This window comes from Passer montanus, unplaced genomic scaffold, assembly GCF_014805655.1.
Source record: "Passer montanus isolate IOZ18808 unplaced genomic scaffold, ASM1480565v1 scaffold65, whole genome shotgun sequence".
In the NCBI taxonomy this organism is placed as follows: domain Eukaryota; kingdom Metazoa; phylum Chordata; class Aves; order Passeriformes; family Passeridae; genus Passer; species Passer montanus.
The window spans coordinates 351,952-379,008 of record NW_024371593.1 but is presented as its reverse complement, the minus strand read 5'-3'; the positions used below and the strand labels follow the sequence as shown (position 1 = coordinate 379,008).

Below are 27,057 nucleotides of genomic sequence, written 5' to 3'. Positions count from 1 at the left end.
GGGTTGGATCCTAACAGTGTGCAAAGTCTGCTCTGCTTCTTTACAAAGGGAGATAAATTTAATTCACAGGTCCTGATGTTGTTCCAAAAGAATTCTGAAGAACTATTATAAAGAAATGTGCTTTCAAGAGAGAACAGTTGAGCAGGTTTGGTGTTTCTTGTGATAGACATAACTGCAATGTGTTAGAAATGCATCTCATGGTTTGCTCCAAGGGAAGGCCATGCCTATAGAGATTGAAACTGGAAAGAAGATCACCAAATGGTACATGCAGGTTCTGGCTCCTTACAGCAAAATTTCAGATATCTTTTAAGTGGGACTTAATTATATGATAGAGTAGGTTGAGCTTAGATATGTCTTCTAAACTTTTCTACTATCATCTATCTGTCCATGCTAGAGCTGTATTCAGTGTTCAGCACTGGTTTTGCTTGAAAATTTCCCCCAAACCACTGTGAGGATTCCTCATATCCCACTCAAGAGCCTTAGTGGGTTCCCCCTACAATCTCAGTGCTAAGGAGTTTATGAGGAATTCCCACTTCAAGGAAAGGTGACTTCATTTCTTTTTGTCTTAGGTAAATTCAAGCAGACTGTGTGGGCAGGCCAGGAGGAATCAATGAAGCATCTCCAAAGCCTTCTGGTGGTTTGAACAAAAAACCCCAGTGTTTGTAGGACTGTCACTGTTCTTGTATTTCTAACTAAAATCAATATTGTAATTGTTGTCCTCGAGTAGCTGTGGCTACAGCCTTCATTGCTGATGCAGGGGGTGCAGACCTAGCTGGCAGAGAGGACACCTCCAAGGGCTTGTGTCTTCCAGAACTTTAAAACCTTTGGTTTTCCCAGTGAGTTGACTGATATGCACGGATACATGCTCTGCTCCAATTTGCAGCAGTGTGAACTCCAGGATTTGCTCTGACTTTGCAAGACCATTCAAGCCTTCGTCTGAGATGAGGTGTTTTACTTAGAGGAAGAATAAGAACCTTGCATGCGGCTTTGTAAGTCATTTAGAGACCAGACAGATCAGGGGCTGTGAAGTCATGTTTGCACATTTCACCATCTTTGAGCTGCTGATAAATCCAGCCTGCATGACTCTGGATATCTTTTTTTCTATTCCAGCTATAGGCAGTAAATATCTGCAACATAGGTTTATCTCCAACTCATGTAGGGAGTGGAGCCATGGGGTCAGCTGTCCTCTCCCACCCATGGCATGTTGGTTCTGTGCAAGACTGCGAGAGGAAATGTCTCCCCTGGCCCTGAACTAGTAAGGATTTGTGTCAGCATGTAGCACAGACCCCCTTCTGTGCAGGGGAGCTGTCTCTGGGGTGTGCAAGGTTTTACAGACACATCCTTTGCCCTTTCCTCCTTGCTCTATACAGAAACGTGCACTTGCAGGAGCACTAGATGCACACCGTGTTTTGTTTGTGCTGTGTACAGCTTTGTTGGAAGGCTGAATGACAGAGAGATTCTTGTTACATTGTGCTGCTGGTGGTCTCCTGAATGCTTGAGATTTATAAATCAGGCAGTTGTTTGATTCTGACACAGGAAAATGTTTTGGTAAAGGCAGAAGGTTTGAGACTAGTTGAAAATGTCTGGGACTCCCATTGTGTGGAGAATGTTATGTGTGCAGAGGAAATCTGCAGCATTCCTACAGCAAACCACAACAAGAAGCTCCATACAGCCTCAATCAGTCACAATTCTCATATAAATTATAATGGCCTAAATGTTATTTAAATGATAAACAGCTTTTGCATTCCAGACATTGCTGCGATTCCAGAAGGTGGCTGTGTAATACCAGCTGAATGAAATATTGTACATTGCAGGCGAAGTTTCAGGCTCCATTTGTGTGTGCATCCGGATTTGTCACTTCTAGAATATTCTTTGGCTGTGAACCTTGGACTCCCAATGCACTGTGTGTATCTTGGAGCCCAGGGCTTCATCCATTATCCAGCAGAGTTGTCTGAAGACTGGGCATGCCAACATGCCAGGAAGCTGAAGACACAACCACAGAGAGGCAGCAGAAGCACCCATTGATTCTGGGCTGTCACCACAGCTTATTAGTGTGTGGAGTTTTGCCTGGACCCTGCTCAGCAGCTGGTGGAACAACCAGTCCTTCAGTCACATTTTCCTCCAGAGATGGATAGGTCAGGCTTGCTGGGAACAAGCATGGCTTGTGGAGGAGCAATGTCAGGTCTAGGAGAGACCATTTGCCCAGCAGAGAGGCCATGCAGCAGACCTGGGCTTTCACTAAGGGTCTCATCTTTTGCTTGCTGATTCTTCAGTGTTCTGGCATAACAGACTGGAGGCATTTGCTGGTTTTTGATGTCCCTGCTTGAAGGAGAAGCAGCCCAGCAGCCCTTCTGCACTGTGTGGCAACAGCTCATGGAAACTCGAGGGGTTTCTGTTTTCTAGGGAGGGCCACAGCCATGGCCACACCTGGGAGATGATCCAGAGTGAGTCCTCAGGCTGAGCTGAAATCATCCTACACAAGGTGCCACTCAGTGTGAGCAGGCACAGGAGGCTCCTGCCCCAGTGAGGTCCTGCTGGAGCCCAGGAGACTGGATGGGTACAAAGAACTGAGTTTTTCTTCCTATTTGGTCATGTCATTTTGGTGTAACTCTCCTGTATTCAAGCCACAGGATTTTTCCAAAACTCCTTTACAATTGACAAAGTGTCTGTCTCATCTGCAAGCTTTGTTGTCAAATTCCAGTATTCAGAAATGTTCTCTTTTATTTGAATTTTTCCAGAATATCAGAGAGAAGAAACTGCCCTGTGGTTAACAAGGGAACTGGCATCCAAAGGATGACTGAATGTGACTCCAGCCTCTTCCACAGACTTCCTCTGTTTTCAGGGAAGTCATTAAACCCCTCTGTCTGTTGGAGTCCCATCTGCAAGGCAAGGAGGATTTAATGCTTTTCCCTCATTTGAGTCTCAACCTCTTTTTGTGTTTACAGGGCACCAAATGAGGCTTCAGTATTAGCTGCAGCTTTAGGGATTACCATTAAAAAGTTAATAATAACCAGCCATGTTTGATAGAATCATAGAATGCTTTGGGTTGGAAGGGACCTTTCAGATAAAATGTGATTTGCAGTTTAATATGCTCAGTAACAAAGACTTTACCAAGAGAATGAACAATAGCCTTTTCCATTTTACAAAATAATTTGCCAGGCATAATAAGTGCACCAGCATTTTTATAAAAACAAATTAGAAATAATTGCTTTTGCAATTTAATACACACATAGAAAAAGCCAAAAGAGCTCAGCAGCTACCAGGAATCTGATTTCATTGTCGATTTGGACTGTCTCTGCAGTTTTTATGAAAATCCCTGAAGACTATGCTATTTTGTAAACTAAACATGGCTGCTTTTTTTACTTCTTTTTTTTTTTGCTGGCCATGTGGAGTCTTTTTCCATTCATTAGTGAGCTGCTTTTTTCATGGACACAATTAGACAAAAGAATAAATCAGTCAACAAACTTGGGATATAATTTTGGCAATGCCAGGCCATCTATGCTCTTATTTGCTTAACTGTATAAATCTTTCACCAGAATACAAATGAGGCCTGTTCCCTTAGTCTTGGGGTCGGGGAAAGAGAGGGATCAGGCCAGATCCTGCAGATTTGATGGCTCCCACCAACCATGGCTAGTGTTGAGCAGTTTCCCTCATTAGAGCCACTCAGCATTCCCACTGTTGAGGAATTGCTTTTAGATAATTCTTCCATTTCCTTTCTCATGTTACAGAGTTTAAGAAACATGCCCAGGACAATGGCTCCCTGAGGAGTGTGTCTCTGTGAAGGGTTGTTATGTCCCTCCATGTCTGAATGTCTGCCTGCCTCACTGGTTTTGGTTGGTGGCCTTTCAGTGTATTCTTCCGGAGAGAGGAAGGGTTTTCTCTGCTGCTTCTTGGGCAGGGAGATGAGGTATGTTCATAATGATTCAACTTGCACCTCATGTCTCTCCTGGCACCCTCAGTACACAGCACACAGAGGTGCTGTTTCTCTTTGCAAGGAGAAATGGAAGTTTTGCTGACAGCAAGAGGCAGTGATTCCCTCCCTGGCATTCCCAGCCAGCTCTCATGCTTGCCATGTGTATGCATGCACACCCACAAGGGCAAACATTTGTGAGTGCTCTACGTTGAAGCAGGATTTGCTTCATCCCATCTCTGATTTTTTTGTGTTGCTGATGACTCTGGCCAGTTCAAATTCATAGAGGACAGGACTGAGGCCTGAGAGATGCCCTTCATTGCTGGCCATTATATTTACATTTTAATGCCTCTTCAAGGTTCCTTTGGGGCTGAAAACTTGGTTTGACCCTCTGTAAGCTCCCACCCAGGGTACTTCATGTTCCTCCAGATCATATTAATCTTCCTCTGTGAAAAAAAACAACCCACCAAGTTCACAGAAGGATTTGAGATTTATTCCCCCCCCTCACCCAGTTCATTGTTTTCAAACCAACATTTTCAACTTCTGGTATTGATGTGGGTGGATTTCCCTTCCCTATGCATGTGCTAGCCTTGCTTCCCATTCCAGCAATTTAAGAAAATATTTATGCCCAAGCAACATAAACAGAGATTTTATTATTTTTTTAAAAGATGTTCTCAGGTTTCCTGCTCAATTTTTTTTCAGAGATCACCAGATAAATAGGCCTCAGGAAAGACACACCAGGAAGGCAACTATAAATACTCCAAAATTGCTGAGAATAAGTGTCAAGGCTTAATGCATAGCTAATGGACTAATCTGCAATTTTACCACAAGATATTTATCTCCTTGCTCATTTTCTTGGTAGTCTCCCTGAAATATATGTCTATTCAAAGTTTATTTATCCTACGCAAGAAAAACTCATTTCCTCTTCATAACCTGTTGCTCCCCAGTTTTAAAATTAATTTTGTTTTTCAAAGGTGGCTTGTCAGTGACTGAGTGCTACCCATGGTGAAGTCTATAATTGAGCCAGAAGGAGCCTTTAGATAAAAGTGCAGGGCCAGCTTATGCCATCTGTCACTAGTGGTGCATTATCACTGCAGGTATAAATGAGCTGGCTCCGAGCTGCATGGCTGCAAACGTGGTGTTCAGTGGAGCATAGCTGGGAATGGGGTTAATCTCTACCATACTTAGGCTCCTGCAGACATTTTCAGTCATACCTCTCACTCAGGGGAGGAGGAGAATTTGGCTTGTGTCAATCACAGTGGCTGTATTTCCATCGGTGCTCCTGCTGCCACATTTAGCCCTTAAAATGGGGGAAGTTTCTAAAAATCAGGCACTGAAAGTCAGGAAAATCCAAGTTTCTGTGCAAAAGACCTTGCAAGAGGATACTGAGATGGTTTGAGTCTGCCAACATCTTGGCCAGGTTTGGAGAATACAGCTAATCCCTGCATCCTTGGGGCCAGGGCAGCGTGGACATGACCTGGCCATTGGCTTGTAAAGATGGCTTAAAACTGCCACCTTCTTGCCTTTGTCCTGTGTGGGTCAAAGTGCTGGGATGGGGAGAGAAATGATCCTGCCCAAAGACACAACTGCTAGAAGAGGATCATCGAGTTGGGCCCAGGGCATTTTCTTACTTGCAGCCTGATCTGGGATGCTAAGGAGCAGTCTTGGGTGCCAAACCATCCAGGGGTGGGGGTGTACAGGAACTGATGATCACAGCTTATTCACCAGGGACACCTCCCCAGCAGGCACCAAGTTTAGCTTCCTGCTTTTTAGAACAGTGCTTTTAGCCCCAGAGGCTGGAAATTAAACTCTGTGGTTTTTTACTCCACTTCCCTTGTCAATGCCAGTAAAAAGAAGCCAAATCCAAGGGAGAGCATGTGTCTGGCTAGCTGTCTGCACTGCATGCCCTGGCAGGACAAGGCTCCTGTCTGCTGGAGAGTGGCTGCATCTGCAAGTCTTTGCTGCCTTGGTCGCCTTGCTGGGATCTGTTTTCAGTTGCTGCTGAGACAAACTCACCAATCAAATTATTGTTTTTCAAGTCCAAGGCAGCAAGGTTTCCTGTAAGTACAGTTGTACATTGCATTTGCATGACTCGCTTTTTTGGTTGTCTCAAAACCTCCATAAACAGAATTCTGTCATTAGTTTTACTCTTCTATTCAATGGTAATTTTTACATTGTGCCTATCCAGCATAAGCCAGGGAGTGATGATGTGCTGAAGTACATTCAAAGTGCAGGCAGATCCCTCGTTTTGCTCTGAGATGAACCCAGTGTCAAGCACTGATCCTTTTGCTGGGTTGGGATATGTGCTGGGTAATTGTCCTTCCTCAGTAAGAAATCCAAATTCTGGGGTCTTGTGAGTTGGATCTGCTTGAGTGCCAGTATTGCTGTAGTAAAGTAATTTTTAAAGGTGCTTTTTTCACTCATGCTCTGAGTTTGTGAAGGGTTGTTTCTGTGCAATCTCCAGTGATATGGTACCCAACCCTGATGAAAGATTTAACCTTTGGACTTCCCTCCCCTTTGCCAGGACGTAGAGCCTGGCAGTCTTCAGCAAATCCCAGGGCTCGGTGGTGACATGTTGAACAAAAAGGTGTGCCCAGACATCTTACAGGTCACACTCCCCAGGCTTGGTTGCAATCCTGGAGCTCTGACAACCACTGCAGATCCAAGCCAGCAGACATCTGTGCATGTCTCTGTGTTGATGTGTCTGTGTCAGCCTTCATGGTGAGTCAAGACTCTGTTTCTAAGCCGAGGTGTTACTAAATTAGAGGGACTGGGTGACATGGTCAAGCTGCAGCACAAGAAATACAGATTGGACAGTAGGAAAAACTTCTTTCCCAGATACTTAGAGAAGGGGCAAATCCCTTTTCTTTGAGATTTTCAAAGCTTGCCTAGAAAAAGCCACAGCTGAACCGAGGTGTTCAAGCAGCAGGGTGGATGAGCTCTCCTGTTGCCTTCCTTCTGAAAGTCCTATAATTCTGCAAAGTTAGAGCACTGAAATATCTGCCTTCTTTTTCTCTTCAAAAGAAAGATAATCCTCAACCATGCTTCCAGGCTTCAATGAGTAAGGAAACAAACAAATAAACCCCCAAGCAAATAAGCAAGCAGACAAACAAATAAAACCCTAAGTAAACAAGCAAGCAAACAACAAAACCCCCAAAGGCCAAATAAGTCTTATTTATTTCTTTTCCCAGTTGGCAGTCAGCCTCATGATTTGTGTGGATTTAATACTTTTTTAAAAATGTTTTTGACCTTGGCTGGTAATCTGTAGTTTGAGTGGAGTCACATGTGGACATTTGCTAGCTCAGAATTACTATAAATTTGCAGCACCTGGAAAGCAGGGAAAATGGCTCAGGGAAAGGTGATGAGAGGGGCTCTGACTACATGCAAGAGTTGTGTTTGTTCCAGGATCTGTATAAACCTACTGGAATTGGAAATAGCTGTCTGCTGTAAGCCTCACTTGCAACCTCCAAAAATAAAAGCAAAGTGCCTTTCACGAAGAATTAAAAAGTCCTCTCTCCTGAGCCACCAGGGGCAGTAAAAGTGAAGGAAGTGAAGCAGTTAAAAGAGTTGAAGAGCTTATCACATGCTCTTGTTTGGGGCAATGTTCACTTTCACTTCGCTGGGACACTCCAGCTGATTTTTGTTGTGATGACACTTGGGGCAGTGAGCCCACAAGGCTGAAGAACCAGATCCGTGGATTGATGCATGGTTACTGATCCTGCCTCCCAGCACGCAAGCAAAGGGAAGAGGGAAAAAAGAAAGAAAGAAACATTAAATCCGTGGCATGCTGGCTCAGCACCTTTCACACTGTAAGCTTTGAACTGTGCACACAATTTGTGCCCCTTATCTATGCTTCACATTCACAGCTAGCGAGTGCCTCCGTGTCGTTTTCCAGCCCGTCCGGCAGCAAGCCTTTCTGTGAGCACTATGAATGCAAAAACCAGCTCTGCAGGTGAGGAAGAAGCCTCAGGAATGAGGAATGACACCCTGGGAGAGGCCAAAAGGCAGCGAGTGATCCGTGTTGCCTACGTGGTTGCGGCCCTGGACCTGACCTTACTCTTCATGCAGATAGGAGTCATGCCTGTGAGTATATGGGTTCTCTTGCTCCACAGCACATTTCCTTCAATGCCAGGCTCTGTGGCTTTCCAGCAAAGTCAGAAGATAGTTTTTAGCAGGAAAGAGGAAAGGTGTCTTTGAAACTGAAAGGAATACTTGGTGTTCTTACCAAACAGGCAGGCTGTGTCTCTGTCCAGGGTACAGCCAGGCCGTAAAAGCTGATTTATTACTTGGGCTGCAGCAGCAGCCAGAGCCCTTTCCTGGCCTGAGAGCTCTGGGTGAAGCTGATGTAGTTTGTGTCTTCTTGCATGGAGTGTGAGAGTGACCCATCGAGCAGCTATCAGGAAGCAGAGATTTCAGATCAAAGGTGGGTTTTTCTAAGTGTGTAAATTAACCAGCTCAGTGGGATTCATTGCTTCTCACTTACTGGACTCAGTTGTATCTGATTTTATACAATCAGTGAGGACTTTTGGTTGGAAAATACCCTTAAGGTCATTGAGTCAATCAGAAACCTAACACTGCCAGGTCCACCACCAAACCGTGTCCCTGAGTGCCACATCTACACATTTTTGAGATACCTTCAGCGATGGAGATTCCACCACTTCCCTGGGCACTCTGTTCCAGTGCTTGACAATCTGCTCAGTACAGAAATATTTTGCAATATCCAACCTGAACCATCCCTGGCACAACTTAAGGTCATTTCCTCTTGTCCTATTGCTAGTTACTTGTGAACAGAGACTGACCCCACCAATCCCTTTCAGGCAGTTGTAGAACGAGATAAGGTCTCCCTGCACCTCCAGGCAAAACAAAAGCATGACACAACAAAAACATGAATCAGAAATAACTGCCCATTGGCTCTTCAAGGTGTGCATCTGTGGTTTTTTGCAAGCTCAGGCTGTGGGTGCGCCATCTAGTAAAGGCAATATTTGCTCACGTTGTACTTTCATTGATTCTGGCTTGCTTGATTAAACAACAGCTCCAGAACCTTTCCATAGTTATCTCCCAGAGGATGGCTGGGCTGTTCCAGGCGCAGGGTCTGGAGGCAGGAAGACATTTAAAACTTCCCTTATCCCCCTTAGCAGTTGCTGAGTATGTTCAGCTGTGTTGAACTGCAAAGGTAAATGGTGATACAAACTTGCCAGCTGGTGCAAAATGGATGGTTTTGATCACACCTCCCTGTCCTTGAGGGTGTGGGATAGAGACATTTGGTCTTTATTAAGCTGCCAGTGTTTGGCCCAATGAAGATTTACTCTTAGGAGCGGGGAACTGAAGGAAGTGGTTGTTTGGAGTTATGATCCTCTCCATACAGATGTTAAGATGTTTATTCATAAATATAGCATGCTTCTTTTCCATTTATTTGTTTTTTGGTCTTTTTTCATTTTTAGTACTTGGCAAAGAGCCTAGGTTTGGATTCAGTGGGGTTTGGCTATCTCCAGACCACCTTTGGTGTCCTCCAGCTCGTGGGAGGTTACATTTTTGGAAGGTAAGTGAGAATGATTCTCATGACCCTTTATATAGCTGAAAAAGGCCAGGCATTTTTACACTTTCATAAAAATAATTTCGTTCTGGTTTGTGGTCCTGTTGAAATGTTTGAGGGTTTCATAATGAGCAAGGGAAAAATAAATGCTATTGTTGGAAATACTGCAGCATGGAAGCAGCCTTTATATTAACTTAGCTACATTTTAATGACACGCATTTAAGTGTAACAATATCCTGGGAATGGGCTTGAACCACCACAGTCCTGAGCCCAGGTCCTAACAGCTTGATCCTGCAAATATTTTATAGCCATGTGTAACCTTAGAAATGTTTTGTGACTGGGAAACAAACAAAAAAACAAACAAAACAAAAAAAAAGGAGGGTATTTATTGATGTTAAGAGCTGTCAATTACAATAAATGAAGGTGGTGTCATTTCATCAGCTGAATCTGCATCCATGTTGAATAAAATTTAGACTTGCATGGACTTTAACAACTTCTAAGAATATTTTAAGAATATCTATAAAGTCAAGCCATCAAAATAAGAAAAGAGTGGAAAATACTTGGATTTTCTACCTTTTTACCCCATTGAACAGACTTTCCTGTTCCTAATGAAATGCAAATTGCCCTAAAAAAATTTGAGTGGTGGGAGAATACATTCCTAAAGACCAGGAAAAATAAAAACCTGAAAGATATGTGTATTGCAGTGTCAGAAAACTAAAATGGGACTGAGAAAATCTAACTTCTCTTCTTGATCCTGCTGCTGATCAGCAAATTAATAAATGGATAGGGAGCTGGTGTGTGCTGCTTCAGTTCATCTGCAGGAAATTTACTTTCTGGCTGATGTAGGTTGGGAGCTCTATAGGATCCTCTGGTACATGGAGTGTGGCACTTTGAGGATCTGATCTCAGCCCTTGGACACATTTTCAAATAAATAACAGCAACATTTGATTCTACATTACTGCTTGGCAGGGAGTGCATTCCTAAGAATGGAGATGGTGCAAAGGGCCCACTTTTAATGCTTTTCCTATTAATACACAAACCTAGAGTAGTATTTCTGTCCTGGATCTGCTGCCATCTGAAATCTGGTTCTCCTCCCTGTGTGTCATTCACTAATATCCAGAGTCACTGCTGAAGGGAAGGAAAATGGCAAACCAGAATCTGACCGGGACTGAAGGTGTCCTTAGCCAGATTGAAGCCAAAATTTGCAATGTAGATTTGAGACAAAAGCGATTTTTCTAGTCATGAGACTGCTTTGATGTCAATGTAGGGACAGATTAAATAGAAAATAGGAAGAAAGGGGATAAGAGAGAATGTGTTTCTTAGCTCAGTTTTTCATGTTCTTGCCTGGTGCTCCTGAACAGACATGAAAAGATAAAGCACTGTGTTTACTTTTAAGTAACAAAACAAAAAAATCCCCACACCAACAATGTAATAATTTGTGGTCTTTAGGTTACAAACAGCAAATGTAAACTGCCTTAGCTTACATGTAAACAGCGAAGTTTTGACCTGTACCTCTCCCTCAGCACAAAAGCTTTTAATTTCTTAAGCTTAGCTCTTTTTGTAGACCAACCCTGACATTTTTAGGGGGTTGTTCCTCTTACTGCAAACACAACTAATTGCAAGGTAATATTCATCTGCTATCTGTAATAGGCAGCTTAAATACAGGGAAGGAAGAAGGAATTGTAATGAGAAACTCTAAGGCCTATTTTATAGTTATCTTAGCCCCTGTTGCTCAGAACCCTTTCTGTGGTATTCTCAGACTTTGTCCAGCTTAAGCTTTTTAAGCTTTTTGGAGTTGAATTACAGCAAAGAGTTAGAGCTGAGTCAAAACCTGATCTGGCTGTGGTTTTTGCCTGTTTGTGTTTTGGGGCTTGAGGGGTTTGTGGCTGTTTGGTGGAGTTTTTTTCCTTAAATAGGAGCAAAACTGATTTGCTATTGAGAAGTCTTTTTTTTTATTATTTTTTTTTTACCTAAATAGAAAACTGACAACTTTGTGCCATTTCTGTGCCAGGTTTGCAGACCAGTTTGGTGCCCGAGCAGCTTTAATTCTCTCCTGTGCATCTGGAAGCATCTTCTTCCTGCTTATGTCCCTCTCCACCAACATCCCCCTCCTCTTCCTCTCCAGGGTGCCAGGAGTGTTCATGCATGGGATACCAGGTAAGGTCAGTCAGGGATGAGTAGCTTTCCAAATTCCTTTTCCTGCCTGATTCCCCTCCTTTTTGCTTGTTCTAGGGGAAGTCAACAGGTTCAACAGCATGAAGGAAGGCAGGAGGAACATGTGATGGTCCTCAGGGGTGAAATGGTGGGAACATGAAGCAGCAGGTGTACTGCCTGGGGGAAGCAGTGACTATTAGTCTGAGTTCCAGTAACATCTTCCTGTAAAATCTTGAGGGAGTTGTTTGGCCTTGGTTATCCAGACATGGGTGCAAGTCACTTGCTGGCAGCAGTGTTACCCCAGACTTTTCAGCTGCCATCTTGCAGCCAGGATATTTTACACAAAAGCTTTTCCCTTTCTCCTGGTGAAATGAGCATACTGGTAAAAATTAAACATTATTACAAAAATACCTTCCATTACCCACCAAGCTGTTCTGTTTTGGCTGATGTTTCCTATATTTTTCATGTGAAAGACATAAACTTCAGCTACTAGAAGTCCATGTAACTCATACAAGATGAATCAAATTAATAATGCTTCACTTGTGGTTTGAATGATTCTGTTTCTCATGACTGGTGGGCTGGTTGTGTTCAAAACTGATGGACTATGGGGCTCCCAGAGGAGATTGACAGTGCTCATTGGAAGCCCTCTTCCATGCAAAATATGAAAATTAAAAGCTGGGGAATTGCCTCTAACCAGAAACCATCCCAGAAAAGTTTTAATTGGAAAAAAAACCCAACAAAACTAAAAACCCAAAAAGCTCTTAATGGCTTAGCAATAAAACCATGGGAACCACTGGGACATCTGCTCAAACCCTGTGGTAAGGTTCTTTTAAGGGATATTTTTTCCCCCCTGCAGGTGCTCAGAAGGTTATTACAGATATGACCACTCCTTCCCAACGTGCTGGTGCTTTGGGGAAGCTGGGCTTTTGCTTTGGAGTGGGCATCATTTCTGGCTCTGCCGTGGGAGGTGTTCTGTCCACCAAATTCGGGTGAGTGAGCCACTTGTTTGGTACTGATTTTGTTGCAATCATTGAGGGATCTGCTAAGGGATATTTTGCTGCCCTGCAGCTTTTGATGCTGTCTTACTCCTGGTGGCAGTAGAGGACCATACCAGAACTCAACATTTTTGCTTTCTGTGCTGCTACAAATACTCCCACTGTTTTCAAGGAGATCTTGTTGAAAATCTCACTTTCTGCCTACTTAAATACATTTAAAAATTGGATTAAGGAGTGGATTGTCTTTCTCCTGATTGTCTTGTCTTTGGAGCTGAGTGTGCTGAAAAGCAGCTTTTAAGAAATGATACTGTACAACTGAGAAATGGAAACCAGGAGCACTGTGAAACTTGTGGAGAAAACAGTGTCTTTGGGGGATGCTCAATACAGGAGAAGACTATGGGAGAGAGAAAGGCAAGCTTGGGACAGTGGGGGAAGAGAGTGAGGAGGTGTAACCCTGTCACAGCAAGATGAAGCACACACCTGACAATTCCATGTTGACTCTCCACAGCCTGGCACTTCATAGCAGGCTGCCACCTTCTCTTACATTCTGCAGTAGGGAATAAATGCTCAAAAGGTATGGTGTGTCAGACAATTTTGCAGGCAGTGAAGTGCATGTGGCTGTCATCTCCTTGGAGGATTCCCCAGCATTGCTGTGGTGGGGGAAAAGAGTCCCTGGTGGATATTCAGGTTTTTGTTTTGCTCTACTTCTCCTTACTATGGATGCTTGCCTCTGCAGACTCAGATTAAAATAACTCTGCAGCATAGGATAGAGGGTACAAATCACTCCCATCCTTGTTAGCTCTGTGGACTGTGAATGGTCATGCATCTCCTGGGTGTTTGCACGGGGCACAGTGGATTATGATGTGAGGTGTTGTGTGTTGCTCTCTGAATCCCACTGTGCATTCAGGTGCTGCAGTGATGCAATTTAGTTTGTGAAATCCTTTCATAGGTAGAGGAGAATGCTTTAACCTTGTAACCTTAGGGAGCAGCCCTAAAACCTGTTGGCTGCTGTACCTTGGCAGTGTTGGCCAAATGACACAAAATTGATCAGGAGGATTCATTTTGTAGTTATTACAAGGTTACACAAAATTAAAATTGGAGACATACATAATATTAACTGATCAGCATTTAAAGGTATTTATGGATGTTGCAGGATGAGTGCTTGTTTTAATAAGTATTATTTTTAACCAAATACATTGATTGTAGACCTTTATGTGTTAACTGAAAGTAAAGGTTATCTCAGTTCTCAGCTTTGGTTGTATGCCCATATTTAAACACCAACATAGAACTAGAATTGCTGTCTAGCAAAAATTTATGGGGTTTCACTTTCCAGTGTGTGCATCAGTCACAGGTTTATAGAAAAGCAGCAGGGGGAGGGAATCTCTCCTGTGTCATTTAATTAGTCAGAGACCTTGACTTGAAGGCAGCCTAGCTTTTGCATGTTAGGCAAAACTCCTCGCTCACTTTGAAAGCTTCTGGACCTTAAACTTTGTGTCTGCAGCACAACGCTGGGACAAGTGAACCTTGTCCGTAATTATGGGACAGTGACAGAGCTGCACGTGTTAAAGGAGCCAGCTCCCGGCTTTCCCGTGCAGGGCCTGTTCCCCTGCGTCCTGCGGAGGGCAGCTCCAGCCGAGAGCCCGCACTGGGGGCTGCCCTGCAGCCCGGGGAAAGCAGCACCGGGTCTTCTCCCTGGAAGGAGGATAGGAATTTCTATTAGCACGGGAGGAGCTGTACGTGCTGAGCAGCCTGCTGTGCGCACAGGGTTGATCCGGTGTGATGAACAGCAGCTCCAGGCTCAGGAAGCCGCTCTGGGTGCTCGGTGGTGAGGTTTGCTGCGGCCAAACCCCACTGTGCTTGGCTCCTCTGCCAGATTTCAGTGCAAAGATTAGAGGAACAATCCACCGGGCTTTTGGCTGCTACCGGTGGAGAGCAGGAATTGGCTGACAACAGCTCTGTGCCCGGAGCATCGCCATCCCCTCCGGCTGTGTCTGCCGCCCCGACCGGGGGAAAGGAGCGTGCCCGAGGCTCCTTGGCCTTGCTGCTGTGCCCCGCAGCCTGGCTGCTAATCCTCCCTTCCTCCTTCCCACATTTGTACAGGAAGGCTCCAGCTGTACTTGGAGCTGTGTAATCACTTCCAATTTTTTTCCCCAGAAGAATGACCCAATCACCTTCAATTGAAAAGAATAATTTCTGCTGTGTCATGGAAGAGCAAAGCTGGAGATTTCTGTCCACTCTGTGTTCTTTGCTTTCCCTCACCACAAAGCTGGCCAGCATTCCCCATGTGTTGTTGACAGCATTATTCATATGTTAGCAGTGCTTTGTATACAAGAAAGGGAGTAGAAATCGGTCTCAGTTCCTCAGCTGATGTCATTTTGGTGTTATTCTTCTGTATTGTATTTACCATTGATGTATTTGACCTAAAGAGCTGGTCTGTTACTGTTTTCATTGTTGCAATAATATTTGTCAACTCTTATTTATTAAGGGTGCCCTGGGGAAGTTGAATGTCTTGTTCTGATTTGCATAGGATTTTTTGGATGTTAGATCCTGACCTCCACTGTTAAACTGTAACCACCAGCTCCAGCCCTTCCTCTTCTTCTCTTTGAAGTGCTGCATTTTCCCCCCATGTATTCCAAAACTTTGCTGGTCAGGCAAATTTCACCACCTGAGGATGAAGTATAAGCCAATTTATTAACACAAGCAGTTGTAATCCTAACTATTTGGAAAGTATTTTCTTGTTTTGGAATCTTTGTTTTGGGGCTTTTTTTTGCTTTTTTTTTGCCTTTTTTTTGTTTGTTTGTTTTTTGGGGTTTTGTTTTTGTTTTGTTTTTATTTTTTGGTTTTGTTTTGGGGTTTTTTTTTGGGGGGGTTGTTTTTTTTTTAATTGGCGTTTTTTGGTAGTTGATCTGTTGGGTCAGCATTGTGGATATAAAATACCTTCAGCCTGAAAATAACTCCTGTAGCTCAGCTGAGGGCTACACAGGTTCTTGGGGAGTGCAAACTCGCTAACAGTTCATCCACAAAAGAGGTCTAAGAAAAGGAGTTCTGTTTGCACTCTGCAGAGGCTCTCCCTTCCTTTCTGCAAAGCTGGCTGCAGGTGATGGGCAGAAATGCAGGCGAGTGCACCCCTAAAGGGAGGTGGTTTGGTGTTTGCAGCAGACTTTTGTGGCAGCCCTGTGGGTGAAAGGTTGGAAGTAGGCAGCTGGATTTGTTTTCAAAAGTGGAAAGATGAGTCTAGGTAGTTAATTACAGAGATTTCATCCTTTCTTCTGGGACTATGATTAATTACATTTGGCTGCTTTTTTCTTTCCTTCTAACAAGGCTGTAGAGAATCTCTGCTGCATCACCCAAGAATTGTTTGCTTTCTATGGACACGGAGAAGTTTCTTAATTTTAGTGACTCAGTTGTAGGCTTAAATCTCTTGAAGCAATTATTCTTTTGATTACAGCAGGCTTTGGGGATAGTTTGTTGGGATCCCCCTGGCTCTGCTATTATCCATCTTCCTCATGGGGAAAAGAAGGAGCTTGTTTGCCTGGAGCAGGGAATTGCACTTTCTTTCTTTTTTTTTTTTTTTTTTTTTTCAAAAACCCATTTGAACGAAGTCCTCTGGCAGGGAATTTCTCATGGCTTCGTGGCAGAGTGGAAAAACTGTGGGTGTTGAAAGGACTGAAGGTTGGGAGCTGGGAAGGCGGGTGGGAGCGCGGCACAGGGTGAAAGGGTTATGCTCCATTTCGGGACAAAGCAGGGCATTCTGCTTCTGGGAGCTGCTCCTGCTCCCTTCCAGCAAAAACTCTGATGTTTCTCTGCCTGGGATGATGCTGATCAGCCAAGCAGCAAGGACTGGTGACGCTTGTACAGGCATTGCTTTGTCCTTTGTGTCAAGGCACTTGGGAGAAAGGGAGGTGGAGTCTGCTTGCCAGCAAGTAAGTCATCCATAATCTGCACCATGGGCTGTCACTGCTGGTTGAGCTCTGTGGTGCCCTGGCAGGAATGGGGACAGAAGAGGAAATGGGCTGTTTGTCAAGGAGCTGATGGCTTGGGAAAGGTGCAGATGCCCTTAGCTATGGCCTTCTCTGAAAAAGCAAAACAGAATCTAAGGGTTTTTTCTTATCACTTCCTCTGCATGGCAGCTGTCTTAATTTGGAAGACAAGGCCCCGGAGTTTATCTGTCAATTCTGTGATAGAGGATCATGGATATTATCCTTCAACAACTTGTTGAAGAAGTCAGGTTTAGGGCACTTCTGTCCTCTATTCCCACCACCAGAATTTTCTAGTTCTGATAACTTGTTTAACGTATTCTTGAACCTAAGAAATGCCTCAGTGCACTTTGAGTGGAGTTCATCTAAACTTAGACATCTGCAGGGGAGACAACTACACCTGAATTTGCTGTTCACACTTTGTGGTTGACAGAGAGGCACAGGTGGTTCTACAGCATCCTTCACCTCTTCATGAAGCAGTCCTGAAGCAACTCAGGGAACAGTCTGCTTCCTAAGCTTTTTTTTGCTTGACCCCCAAGTCCCAGGACGCATTTCTGGCCTTCAGCACACTGTACCTGTGGTTGAGGTCTTGGAGTTTGATGCTGGATTGTGTGCTTACCAAAAGCCACCAGGATGCAGGTTCTGAGTAGTTTTCTGTCTGTGCTGCATTCATACAACAGATAGGTCTGCACTGAGCTCTTCCTGTAAACCTCTGCCTTCCACATCTAGGCCACCAATTTTTAAGTTTGGGTCCCCTGGCTTTCTGCTGTATGCACACTGGAAGATGGCACTGTCACTGCAAAGGTGCCCTTGTTCCCCATTAGCCCATCTTCAGCAAACCTGGCTCTTCTGTGCTCTCCCTACAACCCCTGGTCTGAAGTGCAGTGCAGGGAGGTGTGATGATGGAGCCAGGAGCTCCTCCTTGGTCCTTCACCCGTAGGTGGGGCCCTTTCCCAAGAGAGGAAGAGTGGGGTTTAGGAGAGGAGCCAGCAGCTCCTGGGAGGGAGAGCCCGTGCCTTGTGGCTGCCCTCAAGGGTATGGGGTATGGCTTAGGAGGGCTAGGCTTGGGTTGAGCTAATGGGGGGGCTGTGAGCAGCCCCTTCCTCAGCCTTATCAGGGGTGTCCTCTGCATTTTCTTTCAAAATCCTCCTTCCCACTTAGCCTTCTGCAGGGATTATGTTGGGAGGGCTGTGAGTGAGGCTGTGCCAGCTCACAGGGGATGGCCACCTGCCCCTTTTCCCCACAGCACCCTCCTACCTGCTGGGCATCTCTACCTTTGGAGGTTAGCTGCTTCATTTTCCCAAAGTAACCATAGTGAAAATGCGTTTTAGAAAAAAACCACCAAGTATCCAGAGCTTTCTTCTGTGACTGGCTTGTGCTGCTTACAGAGAGCTGAGGTTTGGAGGCTGCTGGAGATTGAGTTGCACCAGAGCCATGGGAAGAGGGACTCCTGGCAGGATTTGCCTGGTTTCCCTCCCTGGGCTGACAGCAGTTATCCAAACAAACAGACAGATAGAAAATAAAAGGCAGAGGGAGAAGGATATCTCCAGGGGAGCTAAGGAAATTTCCCTGCTGCCTTTTCCAGCTTTCATCATGTTTGTGCACTGGGGGAGGCTGCCCTGCCTCGCCACCCCATGCCTGGAGTCAGAAAGTGAGGGGGCGGCGGGTGAGCGAAACCCTGGTTTGTGTGCGTGGTCACCAGATCGCAATCAAAAGCGTGTGTGTTTGTGGAGTCAGCTCTGCTGAACAATTATGGATGTTTGAACACTGCTCCCCTCTCCTGATGCTTTGAAAGCCCTGGGTGCCTGTGCAGTGCAGAGCCCTGCCTGGTCTGTTGTTAACTGTGTCCCTTCTAGGCTGTGCAGAGGTGGTGGCTGATTTTTCTTTTTAAGCCTGGCTTAACAGCCCCAAGGAATAAGTAAAATGTGAGGGCAAGAAACCCACAATAAAACCAAAATGGGAATTTTATGAAAAGGAACAAGGTATTTTAGGTCTGGTCTTGCTAGCAAAAGTCGAGTTGGCTGAACGTGACCCTCACAGCCCAGGTTGCACAATGAGGCAGTGTCTGCTCATGACTCACTAGAGCTTCATCTGCTCTTCCCACTCCTGGACTATTTCATGACTGGGCAGCAAATCCAGCAGTATCACTGGGGGTTGAAATCCAGGAAAATACTGTTTTCTTTGTTAACAGAAAATAGAAAGTACAGAATAGCTTGTGGTTAAGTTCCTGAATTGGGATTTGGGACTTGGCTCTGCTGTGATTTTCCCGTGATGCGAGTAAGTTATCCCATCCCTCTGCACTGCTATTTCTCATGCATAATACAGGGCAATGAGATAGTGTTTCCTTCCCTCATCCAATACATTTACAATATTGCTATTTAGATCATGCAGCCTCTGGGATGCAGACTTTATCACGAGGTATGCTCATGCAAATGTCTACTACCTTGAGGGAATACATCCTGCTTTTCCTGGATGTATTCTCTTTTTCATCCCCTGGTGCCCTGGGCAGGCAGAGTCTTTGTAAGCCCAATTACCATCCCATTCTGGGGGGCTTGTTTATCTTTTTTTTTTTTTTCCCCCTTCTTTTTTTTTTCCTTTCTTTCTTAGGTGTTTGTAAAGAGTCAGTACCAGGTTAGGGGGTTTTTGTCATGGAAGAGTCCCAGAGGCTGAGCCCAGCAAGGTCTTGCAGAAGGACCTCCAGGGCAACCTGAGGTGGCCTTACCTTCCTCCCTTTGTGTTTGTACATATTCAAGTGGCCAGCCCTCTCCTTTGCTTCTCCTAATCCTTTTGATTCAAAGGGTCATGCTTATGTTTCATTCTGATCTGCTTCAGTGAACAAGCCCAGCTTTGTGGTGAGGCCAGGGCAGGAAGGATGTGGTGCTTGTGTGGGAAGGACTATCAGACAAGGGAGGGAGGGAAGGTCAGGGTGAGCGGAAATGTGAGGATGTGGCATGTGAAGGGTGGACTGGGAGGAGTTAAGGCTCCTGGAGTTAGGGAGATGAGGAGTGAAGCTCTGCAGGAGACAGACTTAGTGATTTTAGATGTACTGTGTCACCGGGGGCAGTAAGATTAGGTTGCCGGGGGGCTTGGGCTGCAAGGAAGGAGTGTTTCCAAAACAGAACTTCATTTGCCACAGGGGAAGAAGGGACAGCATATCTACTGCTGCTGCTTTCCTGGTTTTCTCCTGCCTGAAATGTGCCTGCTGTAAAGGATGGGTGGAAAAGCAGCCCTTTTGTAAGACTTTGGTTTGGCTTTTAAGCCATTCCCAGTGCTTTTCTTGCTGCTGGGTGGCTGGAGAGATGCAACACCCCATTGTCACAAGGTGCCAGGCTGAAGGCCAGACTGCTTGAATGGGGTGTTTAGAATGAAATAAAACGGGCGTGACCTTCTCATGAACTACACCAGCTTCCGAAGCCCCACCCAGGGTTTTTGTTGGCTCACAGTCTCCTTGTAAAACCCTACTCACAGCCACACCACCAGAGCCAAAGGTATGTGAACCATTTGGGCAGTGGACGTGGCCAGAGGGCAAAGGAGTTTCTGAATGGCCTTCTCCAGACTGCCCCTGGCACTGGTTGGGGCTTGTCTCTTTCACCTGACAAACCATGGGATAGTGCAGCCAAGCGAGAAGGTATTTCCAGCATCAGAAACTTCTTGGTGCTCCTCAGAGTCCTGTCAGTGAGCAGCTGGAATGCATGGAGCCACTGCATGGAGCTCTGCCTGGGGATAGATGAAGAGAGGACCAAGGATTTATGGGTCAGGAGTAAAGGGAGGACAGGACAAGTGACATTATAGTCTGGGTCTGCTGTAGGCCATCCAACCCAGAAATGGACAGAGGAAATGGCACCCTCTATTCAGATAGGAGTGGTCTCGTGTTCAGAAGCTCTGGTCCTGGGAAGGACAACATATCTGGTCATAAGCAGTGCAGGAGGAGAGAACTTCCTGCTCCAAGCCATACAGGAGCCAGTGAGGAGAGTGTTATGTTGGACCTTGTTCTCAGCATAGGAAAATCTGATGGGGAAGGTGAAGCTCAGGAACAGCCTTGGCTGCAGTGACCATGGAATGGTGGAGTTTGAGAACCTTAGTGCAGCAAGGAGGGTGCAGAGCAACCTTCATGCCCTGGACTTCAGGAGAACAGACTTTGGCCACTTCAGGGGTCTGCTTGGTAAAGTGCCATGGGATAAAGCCCTGGAGGGAAGAGGGGTCCAAGCAAGGTGGTCAGTATTCAAGGATGACCTCCTCCAAGCTTAGGAGAGATGTATCCCAACAAAGCTGTCAGGCACAAATGTATGGATGAACAAGCAGCTCCTGGAAAATCTCAAACAGAGGATGTCTGAGGGAAGCCTTCTCAGGGTGGAAGCTAGGACAGTTAACCTGGGAGGAATACATGAAAGATCATCTAAGTAAGCAGGGATCAAGTTAGGAAAACAAAAGTTCTGACAGAATTAAATCCGACCAATGACATCAAGAGCAACAAGAAAAACTTCTATAGGCACGTGGTTGATAAGAGGATGATGGTAGAAAATATGGACGCTCTCCAGAAGGAAATCGGAGACCTGGTTACATGGGATATGGAGAAGGCTGAGGTATGGATGATGTTTTTGCCTCAGTCTTCACTGGCAAGTGCCCCAGCCACTTGCAGAAGTCAGAGCCAAGAAGGCAAAGCAGGAAATGGGAGAAAGGACCTTCTGCTCTAGAAGACAAAGCTCAACATGACCCAGCAATGTGCACTTGCAGCCCAAAAGGCCCACTGTGCCCTGGGCTGCATCAAGTGTGGTGTGGTGAGAGGTTGAGGGAGGGGATTTGGCCCCTCTACTGCACTCTGAAGACAGCTGGAGTGCTTCCTCCAGCTCTGGAGACCCAAGCATAAGAAGTATGTTGACCTGTTGGAGGAATCCAGAGGAGGGCCACAAGGGCTGTAGCACCTCTCCTATGAAGACAGCTGAGAGATTTGGTGGTTTTCAGCCTAGAGAAGAGAAGACTCTGGGGAGACCTTAAAGTACCTTCCAGTACATAAAGGGCATCTATAAGAAAGATGGAAGGGGCTTTTTACTAGGGCATGTAGTGACAGGACAAGAGGCAATGGCTTTAAATTCAAAGAGAGCAGGTTTAGATTAGATATTAGAAATCACCTCTTTACTGTGAGGCTGGTGAGACACTGGCACAGGCGTTGTGGGTGCTCCATCCCTCGAGGTGTTCAAGGCCAGGCTGGATGGAGCTCTAAGCAACCTGATCTTGTAGGATGTACCCCTGCCCATGGCAATCTTTGTGATCTTTAAGGCCTCTTCCAGCCCAAGTCATTCTGTGATTCTATCAAAAATTCTCCGTAGCATTCAGATTACAAGTTTCTTACTGCTTGGGCTGAGCCCTGTGCTGTGCCAAGCAGGACAGGAAATTGCCATAAGCACTGCTGGCAAACAAAGATGCAGATCCAGGAGGAGGGAAATGCTCGTGGTGGGATCTGAGGGGCCAGACACCATGGTGACAGTCCATTAGTGCACAGGGCTTAGCACTGTGCGTTGAGCCAGCAGTCTGTCTGTGCCATGGGACACGCTGAAACACTCCCAGTTTGCCCAGTCAGCATCTGCAGGTGGCAAAACAACATCTTAGGGGGTTGTATCCCACTTGGGGGGATATGCAGCAGCAGATTTGAGAAGAGTAGCATGTCTTGTTATTAGCTATTGCTTGGGAGATGGATTGGATGGCCTGAGAGAGACACAAGCCTTATATGTTCATTGAAATTATTTGCTTTGCTTTATCATCGTGTAAAGGGTTTGGCTCTGCTCTTCAGCTGCCCTCTTATGCAGAAGCAGTTGCCAGCCTTTCCAGAAATGACTGTGATTTTCTTCATCTCCCACTTCTAAAGTGAATTTTCAGCAGATAGGAATTTAGCACTTTTGGAAGTCTGATCCATTTAAGGTAGTTCAGGATCTGAAAACTGTGGAAGTTTTTGAGAATCAGAGATTTCCTTTTTTAGGTGCTATTACAGCAACTGTTGCTTCGATTTTAATTTATTTTTCTTTGAGGAGAGGGATTGCATATCCAATCCATTGTGGTCTCTATGCAGTATTAACTTTCTCAGTCTCACTAAATGTTCCTTTATTATATTCTCAGCTAAAACTTTTGGTCTAATTACATCTTTACAAAACTTCACTGTGAATCCCTTTGAAATCTGCACCATTTTTATGGGATTTGGTTCAATTCTCTTTTACCCCAGGGTATGTGATCTGAGACATACTGAAGTCATTGCGTTTCCTTTGAGTTTGGTTTTAAATCAAGCTCCGGGTAAAGAAATTTGTAGAGGAAGGAAGGAAAGCCCCAGAAACCTAAAAGATTCCTGCAGGATATTTCTTTAAAAGACCCTGAATAATTAGAAATCCCCTTGGAAAAGCCATCTGGGGAGCATCTGAGCAATGCTTACAGGAGGCCAGAGTCTTGAAAGTTGTTCTGAGACATTTAAAAAAGGGGAGATGAAAGACAGTAATGGTTATTAAAGCTGAGGATGTTCATGCATCAGATGTTTAAACTTACTTCCTACAGAAGCTTGGAGAGGCTCTTTTCTGATATAAAGCTGTATAACAGATTGTGTCTTGTGTGTGATGGGTTTTTTCCCCCCCTTCCCTTCCCAACTGTCCAGACACATTTGGATATAATCAATTCTTCCAGCTAATGTTTTCCAGTGCAGTCCTGGTGGTTTCCCAGTCTTTCAGGAATTACTTTTCATGGCAGAAAGAGGCCTTCTTCTGGATCTAGTGATGTTTAGAAAAGCAATTTTTGAGGCATTTGTTGAATGACTCCTTGTGGGTGAGCAGAGGAGCCTGTGGTTGGTGACACCAGGCTCACACCTCGCACTACGCCAACGTCTGTTCTCATTGCATGTGATTACACGGTCTGGGATGTGTAATTGCCTGATTGTAATCTGTACACCCTACCAAAAGTTGCATCATTTTGATTTTGCCTGGGTGCTGTGTGGCAAGCACTTTGCAGACAGAGGCTCTTGGCCCTTGAAGGATTATATAATTTTCCCCCTGTACTTTTGTATAAAGTCAGATTAATATTTTTTTGATTTTTTTTTTTAAATTTCTTGGAGATGAAGGTTGCAATAGCTACAAGAGTACATCCAAGGTGCAAAACTGCTCTGAATAGCAGTGTAGCTGAATTGTTTAAAGGTTTTTCATAACAAAAAACCTTGAATATTGCAGCATCCAGTGTGAGCAAATGCTATTTGTTCTTCTCCAGCTATGCTGGTGAGAGGCTGGGAGCCCACTGGAAAAGCAATCCAGAGCCCTGTGCATTAGTCACTTACCTCAGCCCAAAAGGACCCAAGGTCAGATGATGGAAAAAGGAGTGACAAATACCTACCAGGAATAATCCAGCTGGGAGATAAGGCTTCACCTCTCTACGGGGGATGTGCAGGGAGCTCAGTAGTGGCATCCAGTGAGGGGGAAAGCACAGGAATGCAAATGGCACGCTCTGACAGGACAGTGAAGCCATCTGATGGCACATTCAGGCACTCTTTTACTGGGAACTGGGTACTATTTCTGGACTTTGGAAGTGAGCCATCCAAAAGTAAATGTTTAGTCAGCCTTGCAAGCTGTCTGAAATGCGTGACGTGCCTGTGACAGAGTGATTTTATGGGGATCAGGTTGACCTTTCTTTGTCAAATGTGATTCTGCTAGAAAGAAAGTCTACAGACAAAAGAGTAGATGAGATGTGGGAGAAGTTTAGTTGTCTATTCTTGAGAACTGAGCTGCAGGAGAGAAAAGGATGTCTGCTTCTTCTGCAAGAACTCATAAAGGGCATGGGGGGGCTTTCCCTGACATAGAGGTTGTACCCTTCAAAACAAGCCCTAAGTCTGGGGATTTGGCACAAAACTGGGGGTTGCTGTCAATATTTTTCTCACAGGCATGAGTGGAGCTGCTGGGCTTTGAGTTAAGGCAGGCTTCTTGCTTTGACCAGGAGCTGTTGCCCATGAGGGCAGGGAGAAGGGGGTGCAGAGACAAGCTGGGCTTGGTCACAGTGCTGAGGGTGCCGTGGCTGCTGGAGCAAATGGGGTGCAGGGAACAAGAGCCAGCTCTTGAGGGGAGCACGGTGGGCCCACAGCAGGGCACTGGGTGCTGTGGGGTGAGAGGAACAGAGGGCTCCAGCAGCTGAGCACAATGACTTGGCCAAAACCAGGCTGAAAGTAGAAAGCCAAATCTCCAGACTATGGCTTTTGGAAATCTGTAGCTCCAACTGTGGGTTGGGTTTGGGGCTGGGTTTTACTTCATTTGGGAGAGGAGAGAATTACAAAATGTGGATCTGGGTTCAGGTTACTGTTCTGCTCCCCTGGGCTATTCCAGGTGTTCAAATATGAACTTTTGGCCCAGGCCCATCTCTAATTAGGTGTATTCTTTAAAAGTACTTTCCTTCCTTGGCTCCTGTGCTCTTGGCTTGTCTCCACTAGCCCTCTTTGCTGTGCTAGAGCACGGTTTGCTGGGTATATTAATTGAACTGTTTACACACCTGGTTTCCTGCAAGAATAGACACCTAGCTCCTTCTTTTGAAAAGACAAGCCCAGAGGCTGTAAACAGGGATTGTGCTATGTCTGGAAAAGCTGAACTGCTGCTTATCTGCACTCCCTGGGGCTCTGGGAGCAGCAGCAGCAGCAGCTGCTGCAGACATGGGTCAGTTGAGCACAGAAACCAGCCTGTACACTCTTCCCACCAGTCCTGTCCTGCCACCCAGCTCAGGTCCTCTAGCAGCTGAGGAGCTACCTTCTTTTCAGGGTTATTCCCTTGTATTGTGGCAGTGACAGGAGAGGCCCCACCTGGAATTTGGGTCAGCTCAGATGCAAATTTTGTCTTGTGAGTGAAAGTTGGGGTGTCATCCTCCAGTGATGTCCTGTGCAGGGTGGCTGAGAGGACCCTGCCTCTCTTTTGATAGCTTTACCTTCCAAGGTTAGTTTCTGTTGAAGCTCCCCAAAAGCAGTGGTGTGTTCATCACCCATTTTACTTTTCTAATCATGGCCAAGGGACATCTTTCATAAAACATTGTGTGGCTCAAAAATGACTCTGGAAAACAAGATTGGTAAGACTTGTGTGGTGCAGGGCAGATGGAATCGTCCCTCATGATCTCTTTGAATTTAAAAAGCATAAGCATAAACATGTGCCATTGCACAATTTTGCTTTCAAATCATAAGAGGATTACCTTAAAATACACTGATTTTTGTGGTTGTGCTCTCCACCCCTGAATCCAGCAGCTGCTGTTTTAATGAGTGACATTGAGTTTTAGTTTGCTGCTTCATCTCTTTGCTGAGCATGACTCGCCCTTCAGCTGGAAGGTACCAGCTGACCCCTGTGTGAGGCCATGAGCTGGGAAGGTTGGTGTGCTGTGCTGCTGGTGTGGCACAGGCCATGGAGTGCAGTGCTAATGAGCTGGCCCTTGGAAGCTTTAACTCTGCACTATTTGAGGTTTCCAAATCTGATGAAGGCCTCTGGAGGAGTCCCCCCAAGGCAGGCTCTGGGGAAGGGGTATGCAGATGTGCTGGGAATAGGGAACAGGAAACCAGATGCACCTTAGGGCAAAATTTGATATCCAAATTCCAGTCCAGCTAGGAATGGCAAGCGCTGCTGTTCCCAAAGCACTGGCCTGGACTGGTATTACTCCAACAACCTCCAAAGCAGACACAAAGTCACCCACTGGGGAATGCAAGAAGGCATGATAGCAGCTTTTTGCTGCTTGTGCTGGGGGAGAACACCAGAAACTCTGCCCAGGAGCAGCATAGCTCCTAATCGCCCAGCAAGCAGTGATTTTGTCGTTGAACTTTATGTTGGCATTGATCCCTGCTTGGCTGCTGAGTGTTGGTTACAGGCCATGAGTGTTACAAGCTGTAAGGACTGGGAAATGTCAGCTCTGCAAAAGGGGCCTGAAAGGACAAAGGTGACAGGTACTTTTGTCCAGGCTTGCGTCAAAACCCCTCAGAGAGGAAGAGAAGGCTTATGATATCACCCTGCTCACCTTCCCTCCTGCCAAAAACAGGAATCAGGGTTTTGCTGGAGCCCAGTGGCTACCTGCAGCCAGTGTGCAGCGGCACAGCCGCTCCCGCTGCGCTCCCTGCTCCTGCTAATGCTATCAAATCAAGCAGGAAATTATTTTTGGAGCGGTGAAGCATGTTGAAACCCAGCAGAAGGCAGCTGTTTGCGTAACCAGAGTTGTGGGAGAGCTGCCTCCCTTGTTGCCAAGCACTCGACTTCCTATCCTGGTGAGAAACGGCTTCCCTGCTCCCGGCAGCGTGAGCGAATCCCCTTAGGCTTGGGAGGCTGGGCTTGGTCCAGCATCCATCCTTCCTGCAGCGCCTGCTTCACTGCTCTGAAAGTCCCCAGATGCTTTTTGGGTGGGGGGTGTCTGAACTAGCTGGTTCTTACTCCTTAGATCACTGCTCAGCCCTCTCCTTAAAAACAAGCTGCCCCCAAAACAAAGGATTTTCTCCAGAGTTTCAAATGTGTTTCA

At 45.6% G+C, this 27,057-nt stretch overlaps 1 protein-coding gene across 1 annotated transcript in view; it reads left to right on the top strand.

Moving 5' to 3' along the window:
* The first annotated feature begins 7,267 nt into the window (after positions 1 to 7,267).
* The window catches only part of SLC22A18 (solute carrier family 22 member 18), a 58,628-nt gene continuing 38,838 nt past the window's right edge, over positions 7,268 to 27,057 (top strand). The window contains exons 1-5 of the mRNA XM_039728463.1: positions 7,268 to 7,719; positions 7,806 to 7,993; positions 9,352 to 9,449; positions 11,455 to 11,600; positions 12,454 to 12,586. Of these exons, the coding sequence (XP_039584397.1) occupies positions 7,695 to 7,719; positions 7,806 to 7,993; positions 9,352 to 9,449; positions 11,455 to 11,600; positions 12,454 to 12,586 (590 nt within the window). The 5' untranslated portion in view covers positions 7,268 to 7,694. The remainder of the gene's footprint in view (positions 7,720 to 7,805; positions 7,994 to 9,351; positions 9,450 to 11,454; positions 11,601 to 12,453; positions 12,587 to 27,057) is intronic.